Source organism: Carcharodon carcharias, chromosome 5 (genome assembly GCF_017639515.1).
Source record: "Carcharodon carcharias isolate sCarCar2 chromosome 5, sCarCar2.pri, whole genome shotgun sequence".
NCBI lineage: Eukaryota > Metazoa > Chordata > Chondrichthyes > Lamniformes > Lamnidae > Carcharodon > Carcharodon carcharias.
The window spans coordinates 16,528,756-16,555,753 of record NC_054471.1 but is presented as its reverse complement, the minus strand read 5'-3'; the positions used below and the strand labels follow the sequence as shown (position 1 = coordinate 16,555,753).

The window sequence follows — 26,998 nt, the reverse complement described above, 5'->3', positions numbered from 1 at the left end:
CATTTTTGTTGACCATTTTGAATTATTTCTTTAAATGTGTCCCACCGTTTATTTCCCATCAAGGATAGGATTTTCTGGTCGTCTGGCGAGCTCAGCAGGGGTGAGTGGGAGTGGCCGTGAAATGGACCACCACCCAGAATCAGGCCCCAACTGCGATTTCACAATGGCTGGCCAATTAATGGCCAGCTAGCATGGCACGCACATTGAGGAGTTCAGTCCTATTGAGGTGGGGGTTAGGCCAGGAGGTGTGTGAGTGTGAAAGTTCGTGCATGCATGTGGGTGCGTGGAGTAAAAGCCCCCTGAGGCACAGGGCTGCCTCAGAGAGCTGAAGATTTTTTAAATTAAAAAAATTAGAAATGGTGAAAACATGTCCCTTCGTGTGACTCTGTCACATGAGCAGGGACACATTAGAGATGAGTTTGAAAAGTTTTAAATCAGCCCATGGAAGAATTTTCAGCAAAAATGCAAAGGCCACTTAGCCTTTTTGCCTGCCCACCAACCAAACAGTTGGACAGGCAGTGATAAATGTCAATCAATTAGTTCATTAGGGGCCTTAATAGGCTGCTTAATTGTTGGCGGGCACGCTACCGACTTCCGCACATCCCCACCGACCGAAATATCGCATGATTGCGCAATGACGCTGGGACGCTTGCCCAATGTCATCGAATGTCATTTTACGCTTGTTCGGGTCGGGTGCACAACCACCCGTTGAGCCAATTCTGCTCCATATCTTTCAAATAACTTACCCAGTCAAACTTAGCCAGTTCTCACCTCATACCCATGATGCTTATGGTAGTTGAGCAGCCTGTAGAGGTGTTTTCAACAGAAATGTTACAGAAAGAGCATCCTGGATTGTTTCCAGATTGCGTGGTAATAGGATCACAAGTTCACAGGTTGAAACAGGAAGAAGAGGAAGTTAAAAGGCAGGGAAAAGGTGTTGAAGTTCAATTAGATGACATTGTCTTTGATAAGATTGTTCAAGAAAAGCGAATGGAAGAGAATGCAGCTGATGTATTTAGCTCAAGGCAGTTGCTAGAGTCACAGCAAAAGGATCCACGCATAAAGCAGTTATATCAGACATCTTACTCAGAAACAGAGGCAGAATTATTCCAGAATGTTATTACCTTAAGGGTAATGTAGTAATGAGAAAGTAGTGACCATATCAGGCTTCAGCGGATAAAGAATGGATGGAAGTGCATCCGATTGTTATACAATTTGGATATAGAAATGAGGTATTGAGAATAGCTCATGAAATTCCAATAGGGGCACATTTAGGAACTAGAAAGACATTGGTGAAGATAGAAAAATATTTTTATTGGCCTGGATTGCAGTGAGATGTAGTCAAATTATGCAGAACATGTCAAACATGTCAGGTGATAGGGAAACCACAAACGGTGATTAAGCCAGCACCTTTAAGTCCAATTCAATCATTTGAGGAACCTTTGGCAAGGGTCATGGTTGATTGTGTAGGACACTTCCCTCAGACTAAAAGTGGAAATCAGTACTTGCTGACAATAATGGATGTGTCTACAAGGTTTCCTGAAGTGAAACCTCTGCGAAATATTACAACAAAGAGAATTGTGGAAGAGTTGACTAAATATTTTTACAAGATATGGTTTACTTAATGAAATACAATCAGATCAAGGTTCAAATTACATGTCACAGCTGTTTAAGGAAGTAATGAACAATTTGGGGATAAAACAGTTTAAGTCACCAGCTTACCATCCTGAATCATTAGGGGCTTTAGAATAGTGGCATCAAACTTTAAAAACCATGATGAGGGCGTATAGTCAGGACTATTCACAGGATTGGGTAGGGAAATTCCATTCTTGTCATTTGCTATTAGGGATGCTCCTAATGATTGACTGGATTTAGTCATTTTGAATTGGCCTATGGTCATGAGGTAAGAGGACCACTGAAATTGATTCATGAGAACTTTGTGGTTCAAAATTTGGAAACTACTCTCTTGGATTACTAACCAAACTTCACAGAAAGATTGGACATAGCATGTGGGTTATCTAGGAAACATCACAACAAGTGATGAAAATGAAGGCAGATAGGAGAGCCACAGCTCATTAGTTTTGTTGCTGGGGGGAGGGGGGGAGAGAAAAATGTTTGTTTTGTTACCAGCACTGGGTGACTCGTTAAAGGCAAGGTTTAGTAGGCCTTACACGATTCAATAGAAACCGAGGGAAGTAAATTATTTAATAAATACTCCAGATAGAAGAAAGAAGCAGAGGGTATGGCATATAAATATACTTAAACAGTAATTTGACAGGGAAGAGGACCAAAATGAGGTATTAGTGATGGTAGATAAGGAAAAAGAGGTAGAAATTAAGGATTCTGAAATTGATTTTCCTCAAATCAAATTAGGTAATGAGAGAGTGCTTTAAAATGTTCATGTAATATTGAGTTACCTTCCAGAGAAGTGTCAAAGTGATTTGGAGAAGCTATTGAGATCACACAAAGCTATTTGTGGGAATAAGCTGGAAAGGACAAATTTAGCTACATGATGTGAGTGTAGAAAGTTAATCTTCAATAAGGCAACATCCTTATAGATTAAATCCAGCAAAGTTATCACAAGTACAGAAAGAAATTGCATTCATGCTTCAAACTGACATCATTGAGTCTAGTTGCAGTAACTGGAGTGCGCCTGTTGTGATGGCACTAAATGGAACAATGGAACACCAAGACTTTGTGTGGGCTATCGAAAGGTAAATGCAGTGACAAAAGTGGATTCATATCCTATACCATGGTCGGAAGATTGCATTGAGAAAGTGGAACAATCAAAGTTTATTGCGAAGATTGACTTGCTGAGAAGATACTGGCAAATACTGTTATTGGACAGAGAAAAGGAGATATTGGCTTTTGTGATGCCAGATGGACTATATCAGCTTAAAGTCATGCCATCTGGTATGAAAAGTGCACCAGCAACATTTCAAAGACTGACAAACAAAGTAATTGCAGGACTGAGCAATTGCACTGTTTATATTCACAACTTGATAGTTTTTAGTCAAACATGGAAAGGGCATTTACAACATCTGGAAGAATTATTTAGTCAACTTCAAGAACATAATTTGGTGATGAACTTGGCTAAAAGTGAATTTGCAAAAGCACAAGTTACATAATTAGGCCATATTGTTGGACATGGTAAGGTGGCTCCGAGAGATGTGAAAGTCAAAGCTATCATGGATTTCCCCATGCCTACAACAAAACGAGAAGTTTTGAGATTTCTGGGCATGAGTGGGTTTTATGGGAAATTTGTACTAAATTTTAGCTGTGTGGTTGCTCCATTGACTGAACTATTAAAACAGAACAAGAAGTTTTAATTGACACAGGAGTGTCAGAAAGCATTTGACAGTTTAAAAACTATATTGACTACAACACCAGTTTTGGCAGTACCCAATTATGCCAAGCAATTTAAGTTGGCCTTGATGCAAGTGATATAGGCATTGGGGCTGTACTGTTGCAAGTTGTTGAAACTGGAAATGAGAAACTGATAGGGTATTTTTCACGAAGGTTTAATGTACAACAGAGAAAATATTCAATGATCGAAAAGGAGACTCTGGGTCTGGTTTTAGTGTTGCAGCATTTCAAGATTTATGTTGCAAACAATTAATCAGAAACAATTGTTTTTACAGACCACAATCCTTTAAAATTTTGAGACAAAAGTGCGAAGTTGTTCAGACGGAGTTTATTACTGCAACTATTTAATGTACAGACAATACATGTGGCTGGACAAGAAAATCTAATTGCAGATACATTATCAAGAGTTTAAAGCTCAAAAGAAAATAAGACATTTAAAGCCTGGACACTGGGCTGAAATGACTTCTGTTGATACCAAAGATTTGTATATATATATTTTTATGTAAATGCATGAATATGGTAATGTAATAGCATGAGTATATAGATAAGAATAGTAGATAGTGTAAGATGTTTAAGAAAATGAAGCCGTCTTTTTAAATTATGATGGTTCATTTTTCGATAAGGAGGGGGGGTGTCATGAGAGTATAATAATTTTCATAATAGTTTTCAGGCTTATCATAAAGTACGTTTATGGGGGGGTTGTGTTGTTCTGTCTGTGTGTGTGACTTAATTACATATTGTAGCCAAGCAGACTGCAAGTTGTAGTTATTAAAAGAAGGTATAGGAGTGTCTTTAATATGCTAATGAGTAAACATGGTTGGGGTCTGAACATGTAAGGTGTAAAGGGAATTTGCATTTTTAGATAGATGAGGGGGGATTTTGTTTTCAAATGGATCTCAGTCTGTTTACAAATAGCCAGACTAGCAAGCTAAGCAATGTGTTCACTTTTCTCAAGGGTTACTGACAGTGTATAGTGACAACATGAAAAGATGTATATTATGAGAAAGGTAAAGTTCCAAAGACATATGGAAACAATGGAATTTACATGTTAAAAAGGGAGAAACATATATAAAGGAGAATGAGGCTATGTATCAGGGGAAGACATTGTAAGATCTAATAGAAGTGTGTGAAACCTCTAGTATTTGTGCATAAGCCTGCTGTCTACAGAAACTGAAGCTAGAGAAAGCCACTTTGAATTCCTCTGTCCAGGTTATTGTGTTAATTTGCTGGATCTGTTTAAAATCTAAAATCTATTTTTGGACTGTTGCCTCTAAGAGGGTGTAACTGGGAGTCAGGTTAATCAGGAATTTTAGGAGTTATTATAGTAGTAATTTGTACTCCTAGGTACCAGCTTGAAATCTTCTCCTTTGTTAATAAATATTTTAATTTAGTTTTTTAAAAAATCTCTGAAGGTCTTGGTGGACTTATTACTTCTGAATTCAGTGCATGCATCTTTAAATAAAGACAAGTTGCAAAACCATTCTGATAGCGTGATCAAATTGCCCTCATGGATTTTATCCCCCAGGCATACATCATCTGCTGCGTCATAAGAGTGGGGATGCAGGGGAATGACTCATGAAGCCTGTCAATGAAGCTGAAAGACACAATCACACATTATTCAGTGAAAGTGAATATATTTTCAGATTATAAAGTGACAAAGCGTGTTCATCCAAGCAACCAGCTGTGATCAGAATTTCTTAACTTTTCTGGGCCTTACACTTCTAAGTGCTGCCTTGACATTTGCAGCAGGGTTGCAGACAGCCTGTGCAATGGTTGGTTTTGTTGCCTCTGATGACTTTGGCATGGGTCCTCTGGAGAGCTGAGGCTTTGGGGGCCCTGGCTTGCTTTGGCTGTCCTCCTGTGTGCCAGTTGCTCCCTCTGTGGTGACAGAGGATGAGGTTGAGGGGGTCATAAGCAAAGAGGATTTGGAGGGAGCGGAAAGCTTCTGTGATTCCTGAGTGGATGACCCAGGAGTGTCCAGCTGCTGCGCGAGAGCCCTGGCCTGACTCCTTGATGGGAAGGAGCACCTGGAGGGACATCAAGGTGCCCTGCTGCCCTCTCGCATTGCCACTGCAGGAACTCACCCATTGCTACTGTGATGGACTGCAGGCCTGTGCACATCTCCACGTTCTGCTGGACCAGGGTTTCCATGGCATCGGTCATCATTCCCATGGAGACCTCCATACAAGCACATTTGGGCACCACTTCATCAGAGAGCAGGATGACGCACTCCTCTGACTCGCGTGCCACTCTGTTGAGGACTTCCAACAGTTCTGCGTGATGTTTGCACGCCTTCTATTGACTCTCCATGCTGAGTTAGAAGGCTGAATCCAGAGGTTCATCATCTGACTCGGACCTCACAGATGCCTCTTCCCCAGCAGTCCTTCAAGTACCAGGAAGATCGGATGAACTTTCCCCCTCCTGCTGTGGACACGTGTCCATGCAATGACCACCAGATTGTGAGCCTAAGCCTACTCCAGATCTAGTTCCCACCCGAGGTATGTGGATCTGTGCTGGAGGAGGTTGTGGGGAAGTGCTTCCAGGCTGTTTATTTCCAGCTCTTCAATGAAGGAGGAGTCCCCTTGGCTGGAGATGAGGACCTGGATGGATCTGGGGGATTGGCTAGATGAGAGTGTTGATCGCTTAGCAGAGCTCTCTGTTAACCAAAGGAAAGATAATTAGTGCATGGCAGCAGAGTCAAATGCAGGAGAGAGAGCGCTCACAGTTGCATTGAGAGATGGATGATGTGATGCAGAATTCTCACGTGAGTGCTTGCTATCGACTTAACCGTTGCCCCAGACACGGTCCACGTCCTCATTAGTCAGCACAATATTATGCTCCTCAAAGTGAGTGAGGGGCCTAGTGTGGGCCACTCCACATCCAGTCTTGGGCCTCTCATTGCTGCTGTCAGCTAGTTTCTCCTGCATGAAAACAGATGGTAAGAGTGTGAGCAGGATGCATGGCACTGCGTGGAATGTTTTTCTGGTGAGCGGAGCCATGGATGGGATGAGGATGCAAGCTAAAGGGGACATAAGCTTGATGGAGATCTGAGGGTGTGTGAGAATTAGTGGTGTTGTACCCTGAGGTGTGAGATCCCTGTGGTGTGTGAAGGGTTTGTGAGTGTGTGAGTTGAGAGTGATGAAAAGAGCGACTTACACTGGCGGAACAGATGAGTCCATTTATTCTCTTGCGGCACTGAGTGGCTGTCCTCTTTTTCAAGGTGCTGGTGCTGACTACCACTGCCACTGTGTCCCATGCTGGATTGGTGACATTGCTTGTTGGTCTTTGCTTAGAGGACATCATGGTGAGCCTGCACGGCATCCAAAAAGCGCTTGAGGGATGCATCTCTGAATCAGAGGATTGCAGTTTTCTGGCTTTTCGGGGCCATGTCTTCTGTGCAGCAGTCATGGGCTGGAAGCAATGAGAGGTGTGTGGCTACAGTTTAAATATGGCGCCTAGCATGAGGAAGCAGCAAAGTGACGGTGTGACGTGCAAATCCAAGTCTGCCCACCATCGAAATAGTGTGATTCCTGGGAATGCATGATTAATGAGGTGGGATTGGGATGATACGCTGTGAAAAGCTGCCATTGTGGCCAGTGGATAAAAAGTTATTTTTCCTGCTCGCCAATGCACTTAGTGCAAATCTGGGATGATTCTCCCTCTTGACATTGCCTGCTACACCTTTTCTTGGAAGGTGGCCCATTTTTCAGTCAGCGTTTTTTCTGCAAACATTTGATTCCAACTCACTTGACTCGGATGCATTCTCATCCCATCAAAGTTGGCTTTCCCCAATTAACAGCAAAGTTGGCTTTCCCCAATTAATTATCCCTGCTTTAAATTATTCCTTGCCCTTTTCCATGGCCAACTAAAACCTTATGATGCAATGGTCACTGTCCCCTCAATACTCTCCCACTGATATTCGATCCACTCAGGCCAATTCATTCCCCAGAACCAGATCCAACAGTGCCTGCCCTCTCACTGGACTGGAAACATACTGCTACAGAAAATTATCTTGAACACATTCCAGGAACTCTCACCCCTCTTGTCCCTTTGTACTATTCCTATATTTGGATAATTGAAGTCCCCGATTATAATGACCCTGTGGGCGGAATTTTACACCGGTTGGATTTTACGGTCCCTCCGAAGTCAATGGGCTTTTGAATGATTCGCTGCACTTACGATCCCACCCGCACTGCAACAGAGCTGTAAAATTATGCCCTGTAATTCTTGCACCTCTCAGTAATTTCTTTGCAAATCTGTTTCTCTGGCCAGAGAGATTCTGTCCTTGAACCCTCTGGGATATCCTCTCTCTCCAGTACCTTAATGGCATCTTTAATCAATACTGCCACTTCCAACCCTCCTCTTCTTCCTTTCCTGTCTCTTATAAATGCCTTGAACCCAGGAATATTTAATGCCCAGTCCTGCCTTTTTTTGAAATATTATGTACCCTGGAATATTTATTTCCCAACCTTGGTCACCTTGTAACCATGTATTTATAATAGTGGTTAAATCTAAGCCATTTATCTTCATTTGTGCCACTAATTCATCTGAGTTTTTGCAGATACTTCATGGATTCAGATAAAAAGACTTTATTTTCATTTTTTCCTCATATTCCCTGCATTTGCGATTAAGCTCTCTGTCTCTTCCTGAACCAACCTGCTCATCTCTACCTGCATTGGTACACTATCCTGTTGCCTCAACTTATTTCTTTGGATTTCTAAATCTCCCCTCATCTGAACACCCCACTTCCCTGATTATTTTATGGTCCTGTCCACAGCCCTGGTTAAATGATTCATCAGGGCACTCACTGGTCCTAGCTCAGTTTAAGTGGAGCCAAAGCTTACTCTCGTACTCTATTTTCCCCTTCTTAATCAATCTCTTTCCTGTTTACTCGTGCCAGTGTCCCATGAATTGAAATCCCTCCTTCCCACAACACTCTTGGAGCCACATGTTTAATTATCTAATCTGCTTGCTTCTTTATGCCACTTGGAAAGTGGCTCAGGTAACAATTCAAAAAAGATTACCTTTGCTGCTCCATGTTTTCATTTGGGCCTAAATCTTCAAACTGTCTCAGTAATTGCAGCAAGACATGCCTGCTCCTGTACTCAAATCCTCTTGCTGTGAATGCCAACATACGATTTGCCTTCTTTACTGCCTGCTGCACCTGCATGCTTACCTTCAGCGACTGGTGTAAGAGGACACGCAGGTGTTGTTGCACATTCCCCTCTCTCAATTTATAGCCATTCAGATAATAATCTGCCTTCCTGTTTTTGCTACCAAAGTGAATAACCTCACATTTATCCACATTATGTGGATAATGCATCTGCACCTGCCATGCATTTGCCCACTCACTCAGCTTGTCCAAATCGCACTGAAGTATCTCTGCATCCTCCTCACAGCTCACCCTCCCACCCAGCCTTGTGTCATTTGCAAATTTGGAGATATTACATTTAGTTCCTTCATCTAAATCATTAACATATATTGTGAATAGTTGGGGTCCCAGTACCAATCCCTGCGGTATTTATCCCATCAATTTACCCAACACCATTTCTCTACTAATAGTGATTTCTTTCAGTTCCTGTCTCTCACCTAAACCCTGTATTCCCCAACATTTCTGGTATGTTATTTGTGTCCTCCTTTGGGAAGACAGAACCAAAGTATGTATTTAGCTGGTCAGCCATTTCTTTGTTCCACATTATAAATTCCCCTGTTTCTGACTGTAAGGGACCTACATTTGTCTTCACCAATCTTTTTCTCTTCACATGCCTATAGAAACTTATATAGTCAATTGTTATGTTCCCTGCAAACTTACTCTGGTACTCTATTTTCCCCTTCTTAATCAATCCATTGGTCCTCCTTCTAAATTCTATACTTCTAAATCTAGATTCTAAACTGCTCCCAATCCTCAGGTCTGTTGTTTTTTTCTGGCCAATTTGTATGCCTCTTCCTTGGATCTAATACTATGTCTAATTTCCTTTGTAAGCCATGGTTTGGCCACCTTTCTTGTTTTACCTTTGTGCCAGACAGGAATAAACAATTGTTGCAATTCACCCATGCACTCTTTGAATGTTTGCCATTGAACATAAGAACAAGGAGCTGGAGTAGGCAATTCAGCCCCTTGAGCCTGCCCTGCTATTCAATATGACCATGGCTGATCTCATTTCAGCCTCAACTCCAATTTCTCGCCCTTTCCCCATAGCCTTTGAACCCATTACTAATTAAAAATCTGTCTATCTCCTCCTTAAGTTTATTCAGTGTCCCGACATCCACTGCAGTCTGAGGTAGTGAATTCCACAGATTCACAACACTTTGAGAAAAGTAATTCCTCCTCATCTCTGATTTAAATCTACCACCCCTTAGCCTAAAGCTATAGCCTCTCGTTCTAGGATGCCCCAAAAGGGGAAACATCTGCTCCATGTCTACTTTGTCTAACCCTTTTAGCATCTTATATACCTCAATTAGATCTCCTCTCATTCTTCTAAACTCCAGCGAGTATAGGCCCAATCTCTCCTCATAAGACAAGCCCCGCATGTCTGGAATCAATCTCGTGAGCTTCCTCTGAACCGCCTCCAATGCAACTACATTCTTCCTCAAGTAAGGGGACCAAAACTGTTCACAGTACTCCAGGTGCAGCTTCACCAATGCCTTGTACAGATGCAACAACACTTCCCTATTTTTATACTCTATTCCTTTAGCAATAAATGCCAAAATTCAATTTGCCTTCCTTATTACCTGCTGTACCTGCATACTAGCTTTCAGCCAATCATGCACGAGGATACCCAGATCCTTCTGCACTGAAGCATTCTGAAGTTTCTCTCCATTTAAATAATAAGTCACCTTTTTATTCTTCTGACCAAAATGGATAACCTCACGTTTACCCACGTTAAACACCATCTGCCAAATTTTGGCCCATTCACCTAACATTGCCTATCCACCATCATCGCTTTAAGTAATGTTTCCCAATCCATCATAGCCAACTCATGCTTCCTACCATCGTAGTTTCCTTTATTAAGGTTCAGGACCCTAGTCTCAGAATCAACTGCGTCACTCTCCATCTTGATGAAGAATTCCATCATATTATGGCCACTCATCCCCAAGGGGCTTCGCACAACTAGATTGCCAATTATTCCTTTCTTATTACACAATACCCAGTCTAGGATAGCCTGTTCTCCAGTTGGTTCATCAACATTTTGGTCCAGAAAACCATCATATATACTCCAGGAATTCCTCCTCTATGGTATTGTTACTAATTTGATTTGCCCGATCTATATGCAGATTAAAGTCACCCATAATTACAGATGTTCCTTTATTGCACGCATCTCTAATTTCCTGTTTAAAGCCATTCCCAACATCACCACTACAGTTTGGGGGTCTATATACAAGTCCCATTAACATTTTTTGCCCCTTAGTGTTTCTCAGCGCTACCCATATAGGTTTCACATCATTATGGCATGGCCACTAATTTTACATAGAAATGTTGTTAGTTATGAAGAGCATAATGGGTTCTGTTGGCTATGTATGTTGGTGACAATAAAACCTAGGCTGTATGATTTATCAAGCTGCTATAACATGCATTGGAAGTTTGCAAAAATGCTGCTAAAAATGAAGAACCATCAGAAACTGTGGAGTAAATTTTCATTCTCAATCCCTGGGCAGTAATCTGGCAGAGTGAATTGTTTGCACATTGTACAAACTACCTTATTTTCATCCATTTGAAACTTGTCTATTTTACTGATTTCACAAAAATGCAAAGTTTATCTAATTTATTTGCAAAATTGTAGTTACCTTTTTTTGACTTGATAGATTTCCTCCATAGTGTTGAGAAGATTCCATCAGTCCAATCATTAGTTGCAGGATCCAGTCGCCCAAACATTTGTGGAGCAGTAATAGCCTTAGGATTCATGCGCATTTCCCGATGAGGGGCTCCACATTCGGTCAGTGATTGCATTAGGGTACAAATGACACAAGTCTTTCCAGAGCCACTAGGACCCAACGTCATCAATCCATGACGAACTCTGGCTGTTTCAAACAGCTGAAAGTAGGCAGAACAAAACTCAATTTTGATCTTAGTCAGAAGGCTTCTGAGAGGTGATCTTATGCAGATAAAATCACCTATTCACAGAATCAGAAAATGAAAGAATGTTACAGCACAGAAGGAGGCCATTTAGCCCATTGTGTCTGTGCTGGCTCTCCGAAAGAGCAGTTTAGCTATTGCAAAACTTGCCTGATCTGCTGTAGCCCTACACCTCCTTCCCTTTCAGATAATAATCCAATTCCGTGCCTCCAAGCAATGAATTCTAAATCCCACCCAGCTCAGTACTTGAAAAAGCTTTTTATCATGTAGCCATCACTTCTTTTGCCAACTACCTTAAATTTGTGCCCTCATGTTCTTGACCCTTCCACAAATGGAACAATTTTCTCTATCTACTCTGTCCAGACCCCTCATGATTTTATATACCTATATCAAATCTCCTCTCAACCTTCACTTTTTCAAGGAAAACAGTCCCAACCTCTCCAAGCTGTCTACGTAACAGAAGTTCCTCATCTCTGGAACCATTTTTGTGAATCTTATCTGCATCCTCTTTAATGCCTTCACATTAAAGCGTGGTGCCCATAATTCAACACATTACTCCAGTTGAGGTCAAACCAGTGTCCTATGCAGGTTTAAAATAAGTGCTTTACTTTTATACTCCTTGCCCCCATTAATGAACCCTAGGATGCTATATGCTTTACGAACCATGCTTTCAACCTGTTCTGCTATCTTTAATGACTTATGCACATATATTCCCATGTCCTTTGCTCTTGTTTTTTTTTTATTCATTCACGGGATGTGGGCTTTGCTGGCATTTATTGCCCATCTCTAGTTGCCCTTGAGAAGGTGGTGGTGAGCTGCCTTTTTGAACTGCTGTGCCACTTAGAGCCCTATTTAGAATTGAATCTTTTATTTTATATAGTCTTTCTGAACTTTTTCTTTGAAAATGAATCAGTTCACATGTCACTGCATTAAATTTCATCTGCCACTTTTCCACCATTCCACCAACTTGTCAATGTCCTTTTGAAGTTCTACATTATTGATGTTCACAATACTTCCAAGTTTTGTATCATCCTTAAATTTTGAAATTGTGCAATGTAGACCAAGGTCTGGATCATTTATATATATCAGGAAGAGCAAGGATCCTGACACTGTCCCCTAGAGAACTCAACTACAAACCTTACTCCAGTCTGAAAACCACCCATTAACCACTACTCCCTTTTTCCTGTCACATGGGCAATTTTGTATCAATGTCCCTACTGAGACTTTTATTCCATGAGCTCACAAGTCTGTTGTGCAACATTTAATCAAATGCCTTTTGGAAGTCCATATACACCACATCAACAATATTGCCTGTGATGAGAGATGTGTATTTTTATATTTTTCTGATTATGCAGTCTGTGTAGAAAGCTATGGGTGTGTATGTGTGTGTGTCCAGGGTTAATTAAACAGGGGGCAGTTTTCTAGAGGCAGGTTTTCTGTAAGGTCAAAGAGATGAAAGGTTAAAGCTATTAGGTTTGTGCGTTTGTAATGAGAGGTTATGGTGGGTTTGTGTTACAAGTAAATAGGTGGGATCTGAAATTTGTATTTTGAGAAAAGTTGGGAAATTGATTTTTCAGCTGTTGAATTTCAAATGGGAGTTCGGAGGTAACAAGGGATATTTGTATCTTACAGGGGTCCTATGAGTAACCAGAAGAAGGTATATTATATTTTTTGACCCAAAAGTAGAGGTAAAATAAAATAAAACATATTTATATTTGGAGAAGTTAAGTTTCAAAGAGGTGATTGAGGCCAATTGAACCTGAGATGAAGAGGGGGAAGGAAAGATATTTAAGGAAAGGGACATTTAAATGTTGAGAGTTGCTGTGTGAAGTCCACTGAAGGCCAGCTTCTTTGTGTGTGAGCTGCTGAGGAGCTGTGAAAGTTTTGAATTGGAAGCAGCCACCCAGTGTTAAGCCAGGAGAGTCTTTTTTTTAGGAAACAGTTTGTTTCTGAACCCCTTTTAGAATTCCACATCAGGGTGAAAGTATCTGAGAAGATGTGAGGTGTACCTATATTAAAATGACAACAATTCCTTGAGTTGGTAATATTTACTGGATTTTTATGGCTAGAAAGCTACAAGAGGTTGTTGCCAGAACGGTAGTCTAATTATGTACTTTTGACCAAGCATGTTTTTTGGGGGTTGTTCTGTAATACTGTTTTAACTGTGAACTTTTATTTTGTGCGCTAAGTTTTTTTTCTTTTTAATAAACCTTTTAATTTTTAAAATCCTAAAGATCTCACTGGAGCTCCATGTAATTGAGGTCAGTAGCTCTTCCTCCTCATTTTCACAATAAAAAAAAAGGTTTATGATCAGCAAGACAGACTTCACTCTGAGGTCTGGCTTGCTCAGTAATAACATCAGCTGTGGTCGTAACTTGCCTCATTAACCTCCTCTGCTGTGTCTTCAAAAAACTCTAGCAATTTAGTTACACACAACTTGTTCTTAACAAATCAATGCTGGCATTTCTTCATTAACCCACATTTGCCCAAATGACTGTTCATTTTGTCCAGAATTATCATTTCCACAAGCTTCCCAACCACTGAGATTAAACTGACTTGTCTATAGTTGCTGGACTTATCTTTACACTCTTTTTTGTACAAGGGTGTAACTGTGGCACCATCCTTGAGTCTAAGGAAGGTTGGAAAATTATGCCAGTGCCACCACAGTTCCCACTCTCTTTTCCCTCAGTATACTTGGATGCATCTCATCTGGATCCTGGTGCCTTAACAACTATTCAGTACAAACAGCCCATCCAATACCTCCTACTCAGCAATTATAAACCCTTGAAGTATTTGAATTACCTCCTATTTTACCATGATCGGTGCAACATCTTACTCCTTGGTAAAACAGATGCAAAGCATTCCTTTAGCACTTCAACCTTGTCCTCTGCCTCCACTTGTAAATCTCCCTTTTGGTCCCTAACTGCCCCACTCCTCCTTTTGCCACCATTTACAATTTATATGTCTATCTAAGGCTTTGGAATTCCTATTTTTCTGAGTGGCCAGTCTATTTTCAAACTCTCATTTTTGTTTGTTTTTTTTTGTTTGCTTTCTCACTTCCTTTCTGACCCTTCTTTATTCAGCCTGGTTTTTCATTGTATTATCCATCTGACATCTGACATCAGCACACTTACTGTTTATCTTAATCTCTGTCTCTTTAGTCATCCAGGAGTTCTGGATTTGTTTGCCCTCCCTTCCTAACAACACTGTGGATACACCTACACCACATGGACTGCTGTGGTTCAAGAAGTAGCTCACCATCACCTTCTCAGGGACACTCATGGATGGGCAATAAATGCTGGCCTAACCAGAAATGCCTACATCCCGTGAAAGAATTATAAAAATGGTCTAGTAGTGCATCCTTTCTCATGGGACAAGAAACATATAGCTGAGGAAAATTTTCCTGAACACACTCTGGAAACTCTTGTCTCTCTTTACTCTTTACCTTGGTGTCATACTAGTCTATACTTGGATAATTATTGTCTTATAACCAACTTATCATTCTTTTCTCTCTCTGCAATTTCCTTGCAAATTTGTTCCTCCATATCTTTACCACAATAGACTATACGGAGCAATGTTATTGAACCTACTTTGTTCCTTAGCTCTAGCTAAATAGATTCTGTTCCTGAATGGAATTAGTGAACCATTGTACACTGAGGGCAGAATTTAACGGCCCTGTTTCGGCAGGGACGGGGCCATATAATGTGGCGGGCCGTTTATAAATGCCATTGACGACAGCGGGAACGCAAAATCCCACTGTCGTAAAATTCTGCCCTGAAAGTTTCACAGTAGTATGCCTTCCATGTCTGTGGATACATGCCTTTAGAATTTGGAATCATAGAACCATATAAAAGTTATGGCACAGCAGGCCTTTCAGCCCATCTTGTCCATGCCAGTCCTAGGACACCCAGGTGCCCTTTCTAATCCCACATTCCTGCATCCGGTCCATAGCCCTGCAGCTTACAGCATTTAAGGTGCAAATCCAGGTACTTTTTAAAAGAGTTTAGAGTTTTTGCCTCTACCACCAACTTGGGCAGCAAATTCCAGACACCCACTACCCTCTGCGTAAAAAAGTTCTTCCTTATGATCCTCCCTACACTTTCTGCCACTTATCTTGTATCTATGTCCCCTGGTTCTAGAATTCTTCACCAAGGGAAACAATTTTATCCTGTCCACTCTATCTATTCCCCTCATAATTTTGTACACCTCAACCAAGTCACCTCTCAGCCCTCTTTGTCCTAAGGAAAATAACCCCAACCTATCCAATCTCTCCTCGTAGCTACACTTTTCTAACCCTGGCAACATTCTTGTAAACCTCCTCTGCACTGTCTCCAGAGCCATTACGTCCTTCCTGTAATGTGGTGACCAGAACTGCACACAATACTTCAGTTGTGGCCTCACCAGTGTTTTATACAATTCCAACATTATATCCTTACTTTTATATTCTATACCTCTGCCAATGAAGGAGAGCATTCCATATGCCTTCTTTACAACCTTGTCTACTAGAACACCAAGATCTCTGACTTCATCAACCCCGTTTAATATATTCCCATTTATTGTGTAATCCCTGTAACTGTTTGACCTCCCTAAATGTATGACCTCACACTTCTCTATGTTAAAATCCATCTGCCACTTTACCGCCCACTCCACCAACTCACCTATATCATTTTGGAGATTATGGCTATCCTCTACACTATCCACTACTTGGCCAATCTTTGTGTCATCTGCAAATTTCCCAACCTTGCTCCCCATGTTCACATCCAAATCGTTAATATATAACACAAACAGCAAGGGTCCCAACACCGAGCCCTGTGGAACACCACTTGAGACAACTTTCCATTCGCAAGGGCATCCATCAACCATTACCCTTTGTTTCTTGTTACAAAGCCAACCTTTTATCCAGTTTGCCATATTACCCTGAATCCCATCGGCTTTTACTTTCCTGACCAATCTGTCAAATGCCTTGCTAAAATCCATGTACACAACATCCACTGCACTGCCTTCATCAACCCTTCTTGTCACTTCCTCAAAGAATTCAATCAAATTTTGTGAGGCAAGACCTTTCTTTAACAAATCCATGGTGACCATCCCTGAGTAGTCCATGCCTTTCCACATGACAGTTAATCCTATCTCTCAGGATTGATTCTACTAATTTGCTCACCACCGATGTAAAACTAACTGGCCTATAAATGTTTGGCATTTCCTTTGATCCATTTTTAAACAATGGAACTATGTTTGCATTTCTCCAGTCCTCCGGTACCTTCCGTGTATCTAGTGAAGATTGGAAAATCATCCTCAGAGCATCTGCTGTCTCTTCCCTGACTTCCTTCAGTTGCCTTGGAAACAATCCATTTGGCCCTGGTGACTTATCAACTTTCAAGGATTTCAACCCTTCGAGTACTTCCTCTCTCTTTATGACTATCCCGTCCAAAATCTCGCAGTGTTCCTCCTGGACTACTAAATCTACATCGTCCCTTTCCTTTGTAAATATGGAGACAAAATATTCATTCAAAACCCTTCCCACAGCCTCTGCATCAACATACAAGTCTCCATCTTCATCCCTGATAGGTCCCACTTTTTCCTTAACTAACCTTTTAGCATTAATGTATTGGTAAAACATCTTTGGGTTATCTTTAACTTTACTTGCTAATTTTTTTTCAAGCCCTCTCCTTGATTTCCTTATTTCCTTTTTTACTTTGTCCCTGCACTTCCTATATTCGTCTAGGCTATCTGCAGTGCTTAGCTATTTGTGCCTATCGTACACTTCCTTTTTCTGTTTGATCTTCCCCTGTATTCCTCTAGACAACTATGGGGGTCTAGATTTGGCAGTATCACTCTTATTTTTGTAGGGGACATGTCTACTTTGTACAATTAGGATCTCGCTTTTTAGTGCTTCCCACTGGTTTTTCACTGTTTTATCCTCCAGCAGTGCTATCCAGTCCACCTCAGCCAAGTCCCTTCTCATTTCTTCAAAATTTGCCTTCCCCCAGTTCAAGACTTTTACCCCTGCCTTATCTCTGCCCTTTTCCACGGTAATGCTAAATCTCACTGAATTGTGATCACTGTCCCCGATATGGTCGCCAACTTTCACTTCACCCATTTGCCCTTCTTCGTTCCCCAAGATAAGGTCTACAATTGCATCTCCTCTTATTGGGTTTGTCACTAATTAGTTGAAAAATTTTCCTGGACACACTGCATAAATTTTTCTCCCTCAGTGCCCCTTATATTGTTTGAATCCCAGTTGATATTAGGATAGTTGAAGTCTCCTACTATTATTGCCCTCTTGTTCTTATAAGCCTACATATTTGTTCTTCTATCTCCCTTTCACTATTTGGGCATCTGTAGTATATCCCAGTAGTGTGACTGCCCCTTTTTTACTTCTAAGCTCAACCCATAAAGCCTTGTTTGTTGACCCATTTAGTATATCATCCCTTCTCAAAACTGGAATTGATTCTTTAACCATTAGTGCTACCCCACTTCCTTTTTTATCTCCTACTCTATCGTGTCTGAAGACTCTATAACCAGGGATATTAAGCTGCCAGTTTTGTCCCTCCTTTAGCCAGGTTTCCATGATAGCAATGACATCCTGCTGCCATGTGTCTACCTGTGCCCTTAACTCATCCACCTGGTTTGTAATACTCCTTGCATTGAAGTATAAACAGTTTAACCCCGTCAATTTTCCTTGCTGGGCACTTCTAAAACTTTGCTTCTCCTGTAACTCCATGTCTATCACAACATCCCTAGCTAATGTTCTACCTCCATTTTTCTGATCTGAATCTGACCTATCTGATCCTACTCCTCGGATCCCAACCCCTGCCACACTAATTTAAATACTCCCCAACAGAACTGGCAAAAGCCCCCACAAGGACACTGGTCCCAGCTCTGCCTCTGTGCAGCCCATCCGGCTTGTACAGGTCCCACCTTCCCCAGAACCAGTCCCAGTGCCTCAAGAATCTGAATCCCTCCCGGCTACACCATCTCTCTAACCACATGTTCATTTGGTCTATCCTCTTATTCCTGCTCTCGCTAGCACATGGAACTAGGAATAATCCTGAGATGACTACATTTGAGGTCCTGCATTTTAATTTATCTCCTAACTTCCTGTACTGAGCTTGCAAGTCCTCATCCCTTTACAGCCACAGGTAAGTCCTTTGTCAGTATGTGAATCTGTGCTTCCGTTTCTTTATCCTCTTCCTCCATGATGGGTAGGTATGCATGTGACAGAGTGCCTGTGATGTACATTTCCTCACCCGGATTGTATTTAACTCTGACCTGGTACTTCTGCAGATGCATTAGTAATCTTTGGAATCTTAGTGGTGTGCAGTTCAGGGCCTTTTAAGTATAGCTTCCAAAGGCTTATGATCAGAATCTACCTCCACGTCCTTGCTATAGACAAACTCATGAAAGTGTTCTATGCCAAACACAATTACTAGCATTTCTTTCTCTATTTGGGCATACCACTGCTGTGTTTCAGTCATTGTATTTGAAGCATATGCCACTGGTACGTCATTTTGCAAGAGGACAACTCCCAGGCCAGTCTTTGAAGCGTCCACTGAGATCTTGACTGACTGACTGACATGGTAATACTTTAACACTGGTGCCCGAGTCAGTATTCTCTTCAAACTGTCCAGAGCTTCCTGGTGACTTTGGTCCCAGTACTATTCCACATCATTTTGTAAAAGTTCTCTGAGAGATGCTGTCAGGTCTGACAAGTTCAGAATGAATTCCCAAGAAAGGTCACCATTCCCAAAAATCAGTCCAAGTCTTTCTTGCATTCTGGGGGTGGCATGTTCACAACTGCTTCGATTTTACTCGGTTCCGGCTTCAGTCCTCACTTGTAAGCATATGTCCCAAGTACTTGATTACATGAAGATCTATTTTCTACTTTTCCTTCTTCAACTTGAGGTTCCTTTCTCTAGCTCTGGCCAGCACCTTCCTCCTTCTGTGGTCGTGTTCTTTCCATGTGGCTTCCCAGACCAGCACATCATCGATAAAAGTTTCCATGCTCGCTAACCCTTCAAACAGCTGCTTCACTGTTCTGTAGAACACCTCTGGAGCTGAATTAAAACCAAAAGGGAAGGTACAGAGATAGGAGCAGCGTTCATCCAGCTTGACCTGCCAGAAGCCTGAAGTCGCGTTCAAGACTGAATAATATTTAGCATCAGCTAGCTTACACAATATCTCTTCTACTGTGTGCAGCTGGTAATGTTTTCTTTGCACTGCCTGGTTTAGCTCTGTGGGATCCAGGCAGATTCGCAGATTCCCATCTGATTTTTCTACAATTACAATTGGATTAACCCACTTTGTCGGTTCTTCAATTTTCTAAATGATGTGAAGCTTCTCCATTCTGTCCAACTCTGCTTTCAGTTGGTCTCTCAGCATTTCTAGTATTTTCCTGGGCAGGTATATTTTGGGTGTCACTGTTTTGTCAATCTTGATAGTGTATTCCCCTTTTAGGCAGCCAATCCCTTGGAACACATCTTTATTCTCACTCAGGATGTCATCAGTGGTGATAGTCATTATTCTGTTGTTTAGCTTTAGACTTTCACAAGCTTTGATTCCAAGAATGGGTTTTGCATCAGTTTTCACCACTATGAATGGAAGGGCTTGATACTGTTTTTTGTAGTTCACTTTAAGTACGCACTTGACTTCGATAGCAATTTTTCACCTGTATAAGTAGGCAGCTTCACCTTTATTTTAGTTAGCTGCTTTTCTTTGCTTATCTTAATGATACAAGCTTATGGAAATGACATTTGCTGGTGCACCTATGTCAAGCTTGAACATCACCATCATGTTGGCAATTTTTAAATCAACCTTCCATTTGTCTTCTTTGGAATTTCTTGATACTGCGCCAATAAAAAGTTTAGTTTCCGTGTCTGTGTCATCACAGAATCACAGAATCATAGTGCAGTGATTTAGTTTATCACAGTTCCTTCACTACAGGATAACCACATGGTAAATGCTCTGTTCTGCATCGGCTGTATTTAAATGTTTTAATAACAGTTTTGTTCTTCTTATCTTCAGGCTGTCTATTTGTTCTTTCCCAGAGCTGTTTCTGTTTAACTGCATCTAGCTGCTTGACCATGTGTGGCTTATCATCTTCTGTCATCTGTTTAAACTGGCATTACATTGCCTCTGCCGCTCTGAAGATATTTATTGCTTTCTCAAGTGTTAGATCAACTTCTCTCAAAATCCGTTCTCTCAGAGAATCATTTGCGATCCTGCAAATGATTCTATCTCGGATGAGTGATTCTTCAAGCATTCCATATTCACATGATTTAGCTCATTTTCTCAGCTCAGTTACTTGCTGACTAATGTTGTCACTGCCTTGCGTGCACGTAAAAAAATCAATATCTTTCTTAGAGTTGCATTAGGCTTCAAATTTTTCCAATATTTCTTTCAAGTCACTTCATTTCTCATCACTTTCAAATGTGATTGTATTATAGGTTTCTAGGGCTTCTTCCCCTGCTATGTGAAGAAAGATGGAAGGCTGTACCCAACAGTCTTTTATAGTACTGCCCATCACTGTGAGGTACAGCTTGAATCACTGCCGGAATTTCCTCCAGCTTTCGGCAAGATTACCCTCCAAACTGAGCTCTGTCAGTGGTTTTAGAACCCACGTTGTTCTGTTTAGCTTACTTCTGACACCATGTCTTGTTTTGTGTTTTTTTTTAATGATGCACACAGGCCATCAACATTGTAACTCTTTTTGAGTCAACCGAATAAACTAAATGAACAAAATTAGGGACAAATTAAAAAGCAGCTCCCTAAAGGGAAACTTCAAAAACAAAGACCAAATTTAAAGGAAACTTATAAACATTAAACCAAAATGTAATAAAGAGAGTCAATAAAACAGCCCAGTTCCCGTGGTGCCCACTTAGCACAGAAGGCCTCTATAGTGCCAGCAGACATCACATGCTTCCTCTCCAGGGACACCTGGCTGCGAACATAGCCGCGGAAAAGGGGCAGATATTCTGGTTAGATGAGCCCCTCAATCACCTGCTGCCTGGACCTGTTAATGGCCAACTTGGCCAGGCCAAGGAGCAGGTTCACAAGGAGGTCCCCCTCCGTTGTCATTGTAGCTGAGCTAACTTTATTGATAACACATTTTCCTAACATAGGGCAGGATTTCCTGGTCGGCGTGCGGGGATGATACAGAGATGAGTAAAAGACAAAATAGATTGATCAAAACAGAGTGGGAAAGAATAGATAAGAGATTTTATGGACTTGAGTTGTATAAAAGTTTTCTTTTAAATAAAGGGAAATGTCATGATAATAATTGATTGTGCTTGTAGACTCCAGTAGTAGATACTATACGGTATTCTGTACTAGATAGGGGGTCATCGGACCAGGGGCTTAAAGGTCAGATAGCACATATTGGAGCTTGCCTTGATAGAATTCAGTTACTGCAGTTGTGTGTTCATGTTTGGAAAATGTGTTATCAATAAAGTTAGCTCAAGTACAATGTCAACGGCCTGTGTGCATCATTAAAAAAAGAAACAAGAAACAAGACATAATGTACTGCTGCTACCAATGGCCCTTTCTGCCACATGCCTTGCAGAATTGAAGGGAAGCTGGGCATTTCCTTGGTGCATGCAGAAGGCCACACCTTCCACATGTCTTGTTAAGTTTAGGTGTTCTCTTGAGTGCATTAACAATTGGGGTTTTGCTTAGTACGTATAAGCTTCGTTGATCTGCGAGGATCGCTTCATGTTTATGTCCATCTTGAGCAGCTCTTCAATGCAATACATTTTTAGTTTGTCTAGCAGATCTTTCTGGAAAGCTTCCATGTGAGTGGATGCAATCACCAACTCAACAATTCTGTCCGCTAGCTCTGCATTTGAATAAACACAGCACGTACCTTTTCCTCTGGATCTGCTGACAAAGTGATCTATGGATTTTGTCGGCTGTTGTCAAAATGACATGAACTCTTTGGAGATTAAGGCCTGGATTGTTGCTACCTGGTAGCTTGAGTTGAGCGATTTCCCAGCTTGTTGCACCTGGCCCTGTAGCTATTAACCAGAGCTGAGTGGCACTGGCATTGAGCAGGTTATTGCTGAGTAAGTGCTGCTTTATAGCACTGTTGCTGACCTCTTCTATCACTTTGCTGATGATCAAGAGTAGACTGATGGGGCAGTAATTGGCTGGGTTGAATTGGTGATATTTTTGTGGACAGTTTTCCACATAGCCAGGTAGATGCCAGTGCTGTAGTTGTACTGGAACAGCTTGGCTAAGGGAGCAGCAAGTTCTGGAGCACAAGTCTTCAGTGCTATTGCTGGAATGCTGTCAGGGCCCAAGTCTTTTCAGTATCCAGTTCCTTCACCTGTTTCTTGATATCATGTGGAGTGAATTGAATTGGATGAAAACTGGCACCTATGATGTTGGAGACCTCTGGAAATAGCTGAGATGGACCATCCACTTGGAACTTCTGGCTGAAGATTGTAGCAAATGCTTCAGCCTTATCTTTTACACTGATGTTCTGGGCTCCCCAATCACTGAGGATGGGGATATTTGTGGAGCTTCCTCCTCTACTGAGAAATTTAATTGTCCACCACCATTCACAACCAGATGTGGCAGGACTACAGAATTTAGATCCATTGGTTGTGGGATCTCTTAGCTCTGTCTATTGCACACTGCTTTTGCTCTTTGAAAAACAAGTAGTCCTGTATTGTAGCTTCACCAGGTTGACACCTCATTTTTAGGTATTCCTGGTGCTGCTCCTGCCATGCCCTCCTGTACTCTTCATTGAACCAAGGTTAATCCCGTGGCTTGATGATAATGGAAGAGTGGAGGATATACCAGGTTCTGAGATTACAGATTATGGTTGCATGCAATTCTGCTGCTGCTGATACCCAAAGTGCCTCATGGGTGCCCAGTTTTGATTGCTAGATCTGTTCAAAATCTATCCCATTTAGCACAGTGGTAGTGTTACACAATGGAGGGTATCCTCAATGTGAATACGGGGCTTTGCCTCCACAAAGACTGTGCAATGGTTACTCCTACCGGTACTGACATGGACAGAGGCATCTGCAGCAGGCAGGCTGGTGATGATGAGATCAAGTAGGTTTTTCCCTCTTGTTGGTTCCGTCACCATTTCCCACAGACCCAATCTAGCAGCTATGTCCTTTAGGACTTGACCAGCTTGATCTGTACTGGTGCTACCGAGTCACTCTTGGTGATGGGCATTGAAGACCCCTACCCGGAGTGCAGCCCTCACCATCCTTAGTGTTTCCTCCAAATGGTGTTCAACATGGAGGAGTGCTGATTCATCAGCTGAGGTGGGGGGGGGCACGCGCGGGCTGAAAGGAGGGTAACTCCCTCATTACTATACACCACTGTGCTGCCACCTCTGGTGGGTCCATCCTGTCGGTGGCACAGGACATACCCAGGGATGGTGACAGTAGTGCATTGTCCGTAAGGTATGACTCCTTGAGTAGGATTATATCAGGCTGTTGCTTGGCTAGTCTGTAGGACATATCTCCCAATTTTGTCACAAAAACCCTGATGTTAGTAAGGAGGATTCTGCAGTATTGACAGGGCTGGATTTGCCATTGTCAATGCCAGGTGATCTTTCCAGTTTCATTACTTTTTGTAGGCTTTGTAGCGGTTTGATAAAACTGAGTGCCTTGCTAGGCTATTTCAGAGGGCACTGAAGAGTCAACTGTATTGCTTTGGGTCACATGTAGGCCAGACTAGGTAAGAACATCAGATTTTCTTCCCTAATGGGCATGAGAGAACCAGATTGATTTTTACAACAATGGTTTCATGGTTACTATTGACAGACTAGCCTTTTTTTTTTTAAATTCCAGGTTTATTACCTGAATTTAAATTCCACCAGCTGCAATGGTGGGATTTGAACTCCTGACCCCAAAGCATTAGCCTAGGCCCCTGGATTACTAGTCTGGTGATATTACCACTACATCATGACCTTCCCATGTGGGGAGGGAATTGCCAGAGTTTAGTTTATAATGCTGAAAATGTAAATTTATGGTAGACAAATGAACCCACACAGTTTTTCCATAGGCAGGAAGAGGTTTGAGAGAGTCTTGAGTCACAACACTGCCACACATCTGCTCACATCAGGGTTGCCATTCTAAGGTCCAAGGGAAATACGTTTTTCATCAACGTCCTGGAATGTTCACATCAACCCCATATCTGCATTGATGGATACTCAGAAATCAGACATGCCCTCTGACGAGGTTGCCGCTCTCACCCTATCGCAGTAACAGACACCCAGAGGAGATACAATAAAAGCCATCTTCATACATACACTCTCACTGAACAGGCCATTGGCCTGCTGAAGATGTGGTTCAGATGCCTCAACCACTGAGGGGAACTTACAGTATATGCCTGCTAGGGTATCCTGTATGGTTGTAGCCTCCTGCATGTGACATAATTAGCACTGCAAAGGACTTGAGCTGTAGAACGATAAAGAACAGAGAGCAGCCTCGGATGAGGAAGAGGAGGCTGAGGAAGAGGATGTCAAGGAGGAGGGGGAACAATTGCCAGAGGAGGAGGAAAATAAGAAGTAAGACTACAGGATGAACCCCCGAGATGAGGCATATGACCCTTGAGGGGTACTGGAGTCCATGCAGGATGCCATCTTAGCCAAAGACCTGCTCACCCAATGTCAGTTCACATGGTAGCTGCCTTGGAATTCTATGAGCCAAGAACTGGAAGGCAAAGGAGGGAATCCCAAGATATCAAGGGCATTGCCTTGTATCCATCATTGAACACATTTAAGTCTGGGATAGACAGAGTTTCACTCTCAGAGAATCAAGTAAATGGGTAATGGATAGGAAAGTGGAGTTGAAGTCCAAGTTCAGCCATGATTGTACTAAACAGTGGAGCAGTTTTAATGAGCCTACTAGTCTACTTCTGCTCCTATTTCTTGTGATCATGTGTTTATCATGCATCTGATGGCATGTCACCAATGAGGGAGATCTACTGGATGCTGCATGCTGGTTGTCAATGGAAAAATGATTGACTCTGACTACCCCCACCACCCCCCTCAGCAACTGCACTTCAGTACCTGCATCTTTGCTAGAGTAGCCACCTTCTCTTGGTCCTGGGCACAAGACAGTGATTTGGTTGAGGGGCTGAGGAATCAGAGGTCAATGAGATTTCCACAAAATGCACGGGTCCCTCTGTGATGACCCATGTGCTGGGACAAGCCTATATTTTCATTTGTGCCATGTCATGAAAGTATAACAATTTTCATAATATTTTTCTGGCTTATTGTAAGTAGGTTTATAAGGGTAGCTATAGCTAGGTCTGACTGTGTGTGATTTAATTATATTTGGAGTCAAGTAGACTGCAAGTTTTAACTCATCAAAAGAAGTTAGGTGCTTGATATGCTAATGAGTAAATTTGGATGTTGGCTTAGCATGTAAGGTGTGAAAGGAATTGCATGCTTAGATAGGCGAAGGGAAATTTGGATTTCAAAGGGATCTCATTATATTGACAACTAGCCAGATAAACAAGGCTAAGGAATGTGTTTATTTTTCCCAAGGGTTATTGACTATATATAATTACAACATGAAAGTTTTTATGTTATGAGGAAGATACAGTTTCAAAGACATATGAAACAATTTGGTTTACATATTAAGAAGGGAGAAACATATATAAAGGGGAATGAGGCTGTGTCAGGGTTCGGCATTGTGAGATCTAACAGAAAAGTGGGAACAAGCCTTAATGAAGCCTCCAGCATCCATAAACCTCCATAAACCTACGGTCTACCAAAACTGAAGCTAGATAAAGCCATTTGGAATTTCAATGTCCAGGGTATTGTGTTAATTTGCTGGATCTGTTTAAAATTTATTTTTGGACTGTTGTCTTAAAGGGGGTGTAACTGGGAGTCAGGTTAATTAGGAATTTTAGGAGTTATTATAGTAGTAATTTGTAGTCTTACGTATGTGCTTGAAATCTTTTTTTTCTTAATAAATACTTGAATTTAATTTTTTTAAATCTCTAAAAGTCTTAGTGGAATTATTACTTCAGAATTCTGTACACACATCTCAAAATAAATAAAAATTGCAAAACAGTTGTGATAGCGCGATCAAGCTTCCCTCATGGATTTGGTCCACCTGGCAAACATCATCTGCCATGTCATAACATGCCATGTCCCTTTAAGAGCAAAGTGGGCTGGGGAGTATTTTGAAAGGAGGTTAATTAGTTTCCAGATTTTGAAATCATTAGATTCCAAGGAATATCCATATGACCTTGGGGCTGAACAGCTAAGAAGCCAAGGGTGAATAGAAAGCTAACTGCAGTGGGATGAGGTCATCCTGTTATTTCTGTTTGGCAGTTCAGAACATTAGGAATGCATGCAAAGAGAAAACAAGCAAGGTTCACTCCAAATAGAAGCCATAGACTCTGAAGAAGAGTCATACGGTCTCGAAATGTTAACTCTGTCTTTCTCTCCACAGATGCTGTTAGACCTGCTGAGTTTTTCCAGCATTTTCTGATTTTGTTTCACTCCAAATAGAACAGCTTTCTGTTTGGCAGGCTTTGAACTGATCCTGGTATTGAAGCAGGTCTCTGAGAAAAGAGCAGAGA

General features: G+C 41.6%; 1 protein-coding gene across 1 annotated transcript in view; it reads right to left on the bottom strand.

The window, feature by feature from the left end:
* Positions 1-26,998, bottom strand: part of LOC121278115 (dynein heavy chain 8, axonemal-like) — a 1,831,678-nt gene that overhangs the window by 705,606 nt on the left and 1,099,074 nt on the right. Inside the window, exon 51 of the mRNA XM_041188200.1 lies at positions 11,152-11,398. Within this exon, the coding sequence (XP_041044134.1) occupies positions 11,152-11,398 (247 nt within the window). The remainder of the gene's footprint in view (positions 1-11,151; positions 11,399-26,998) is intronic.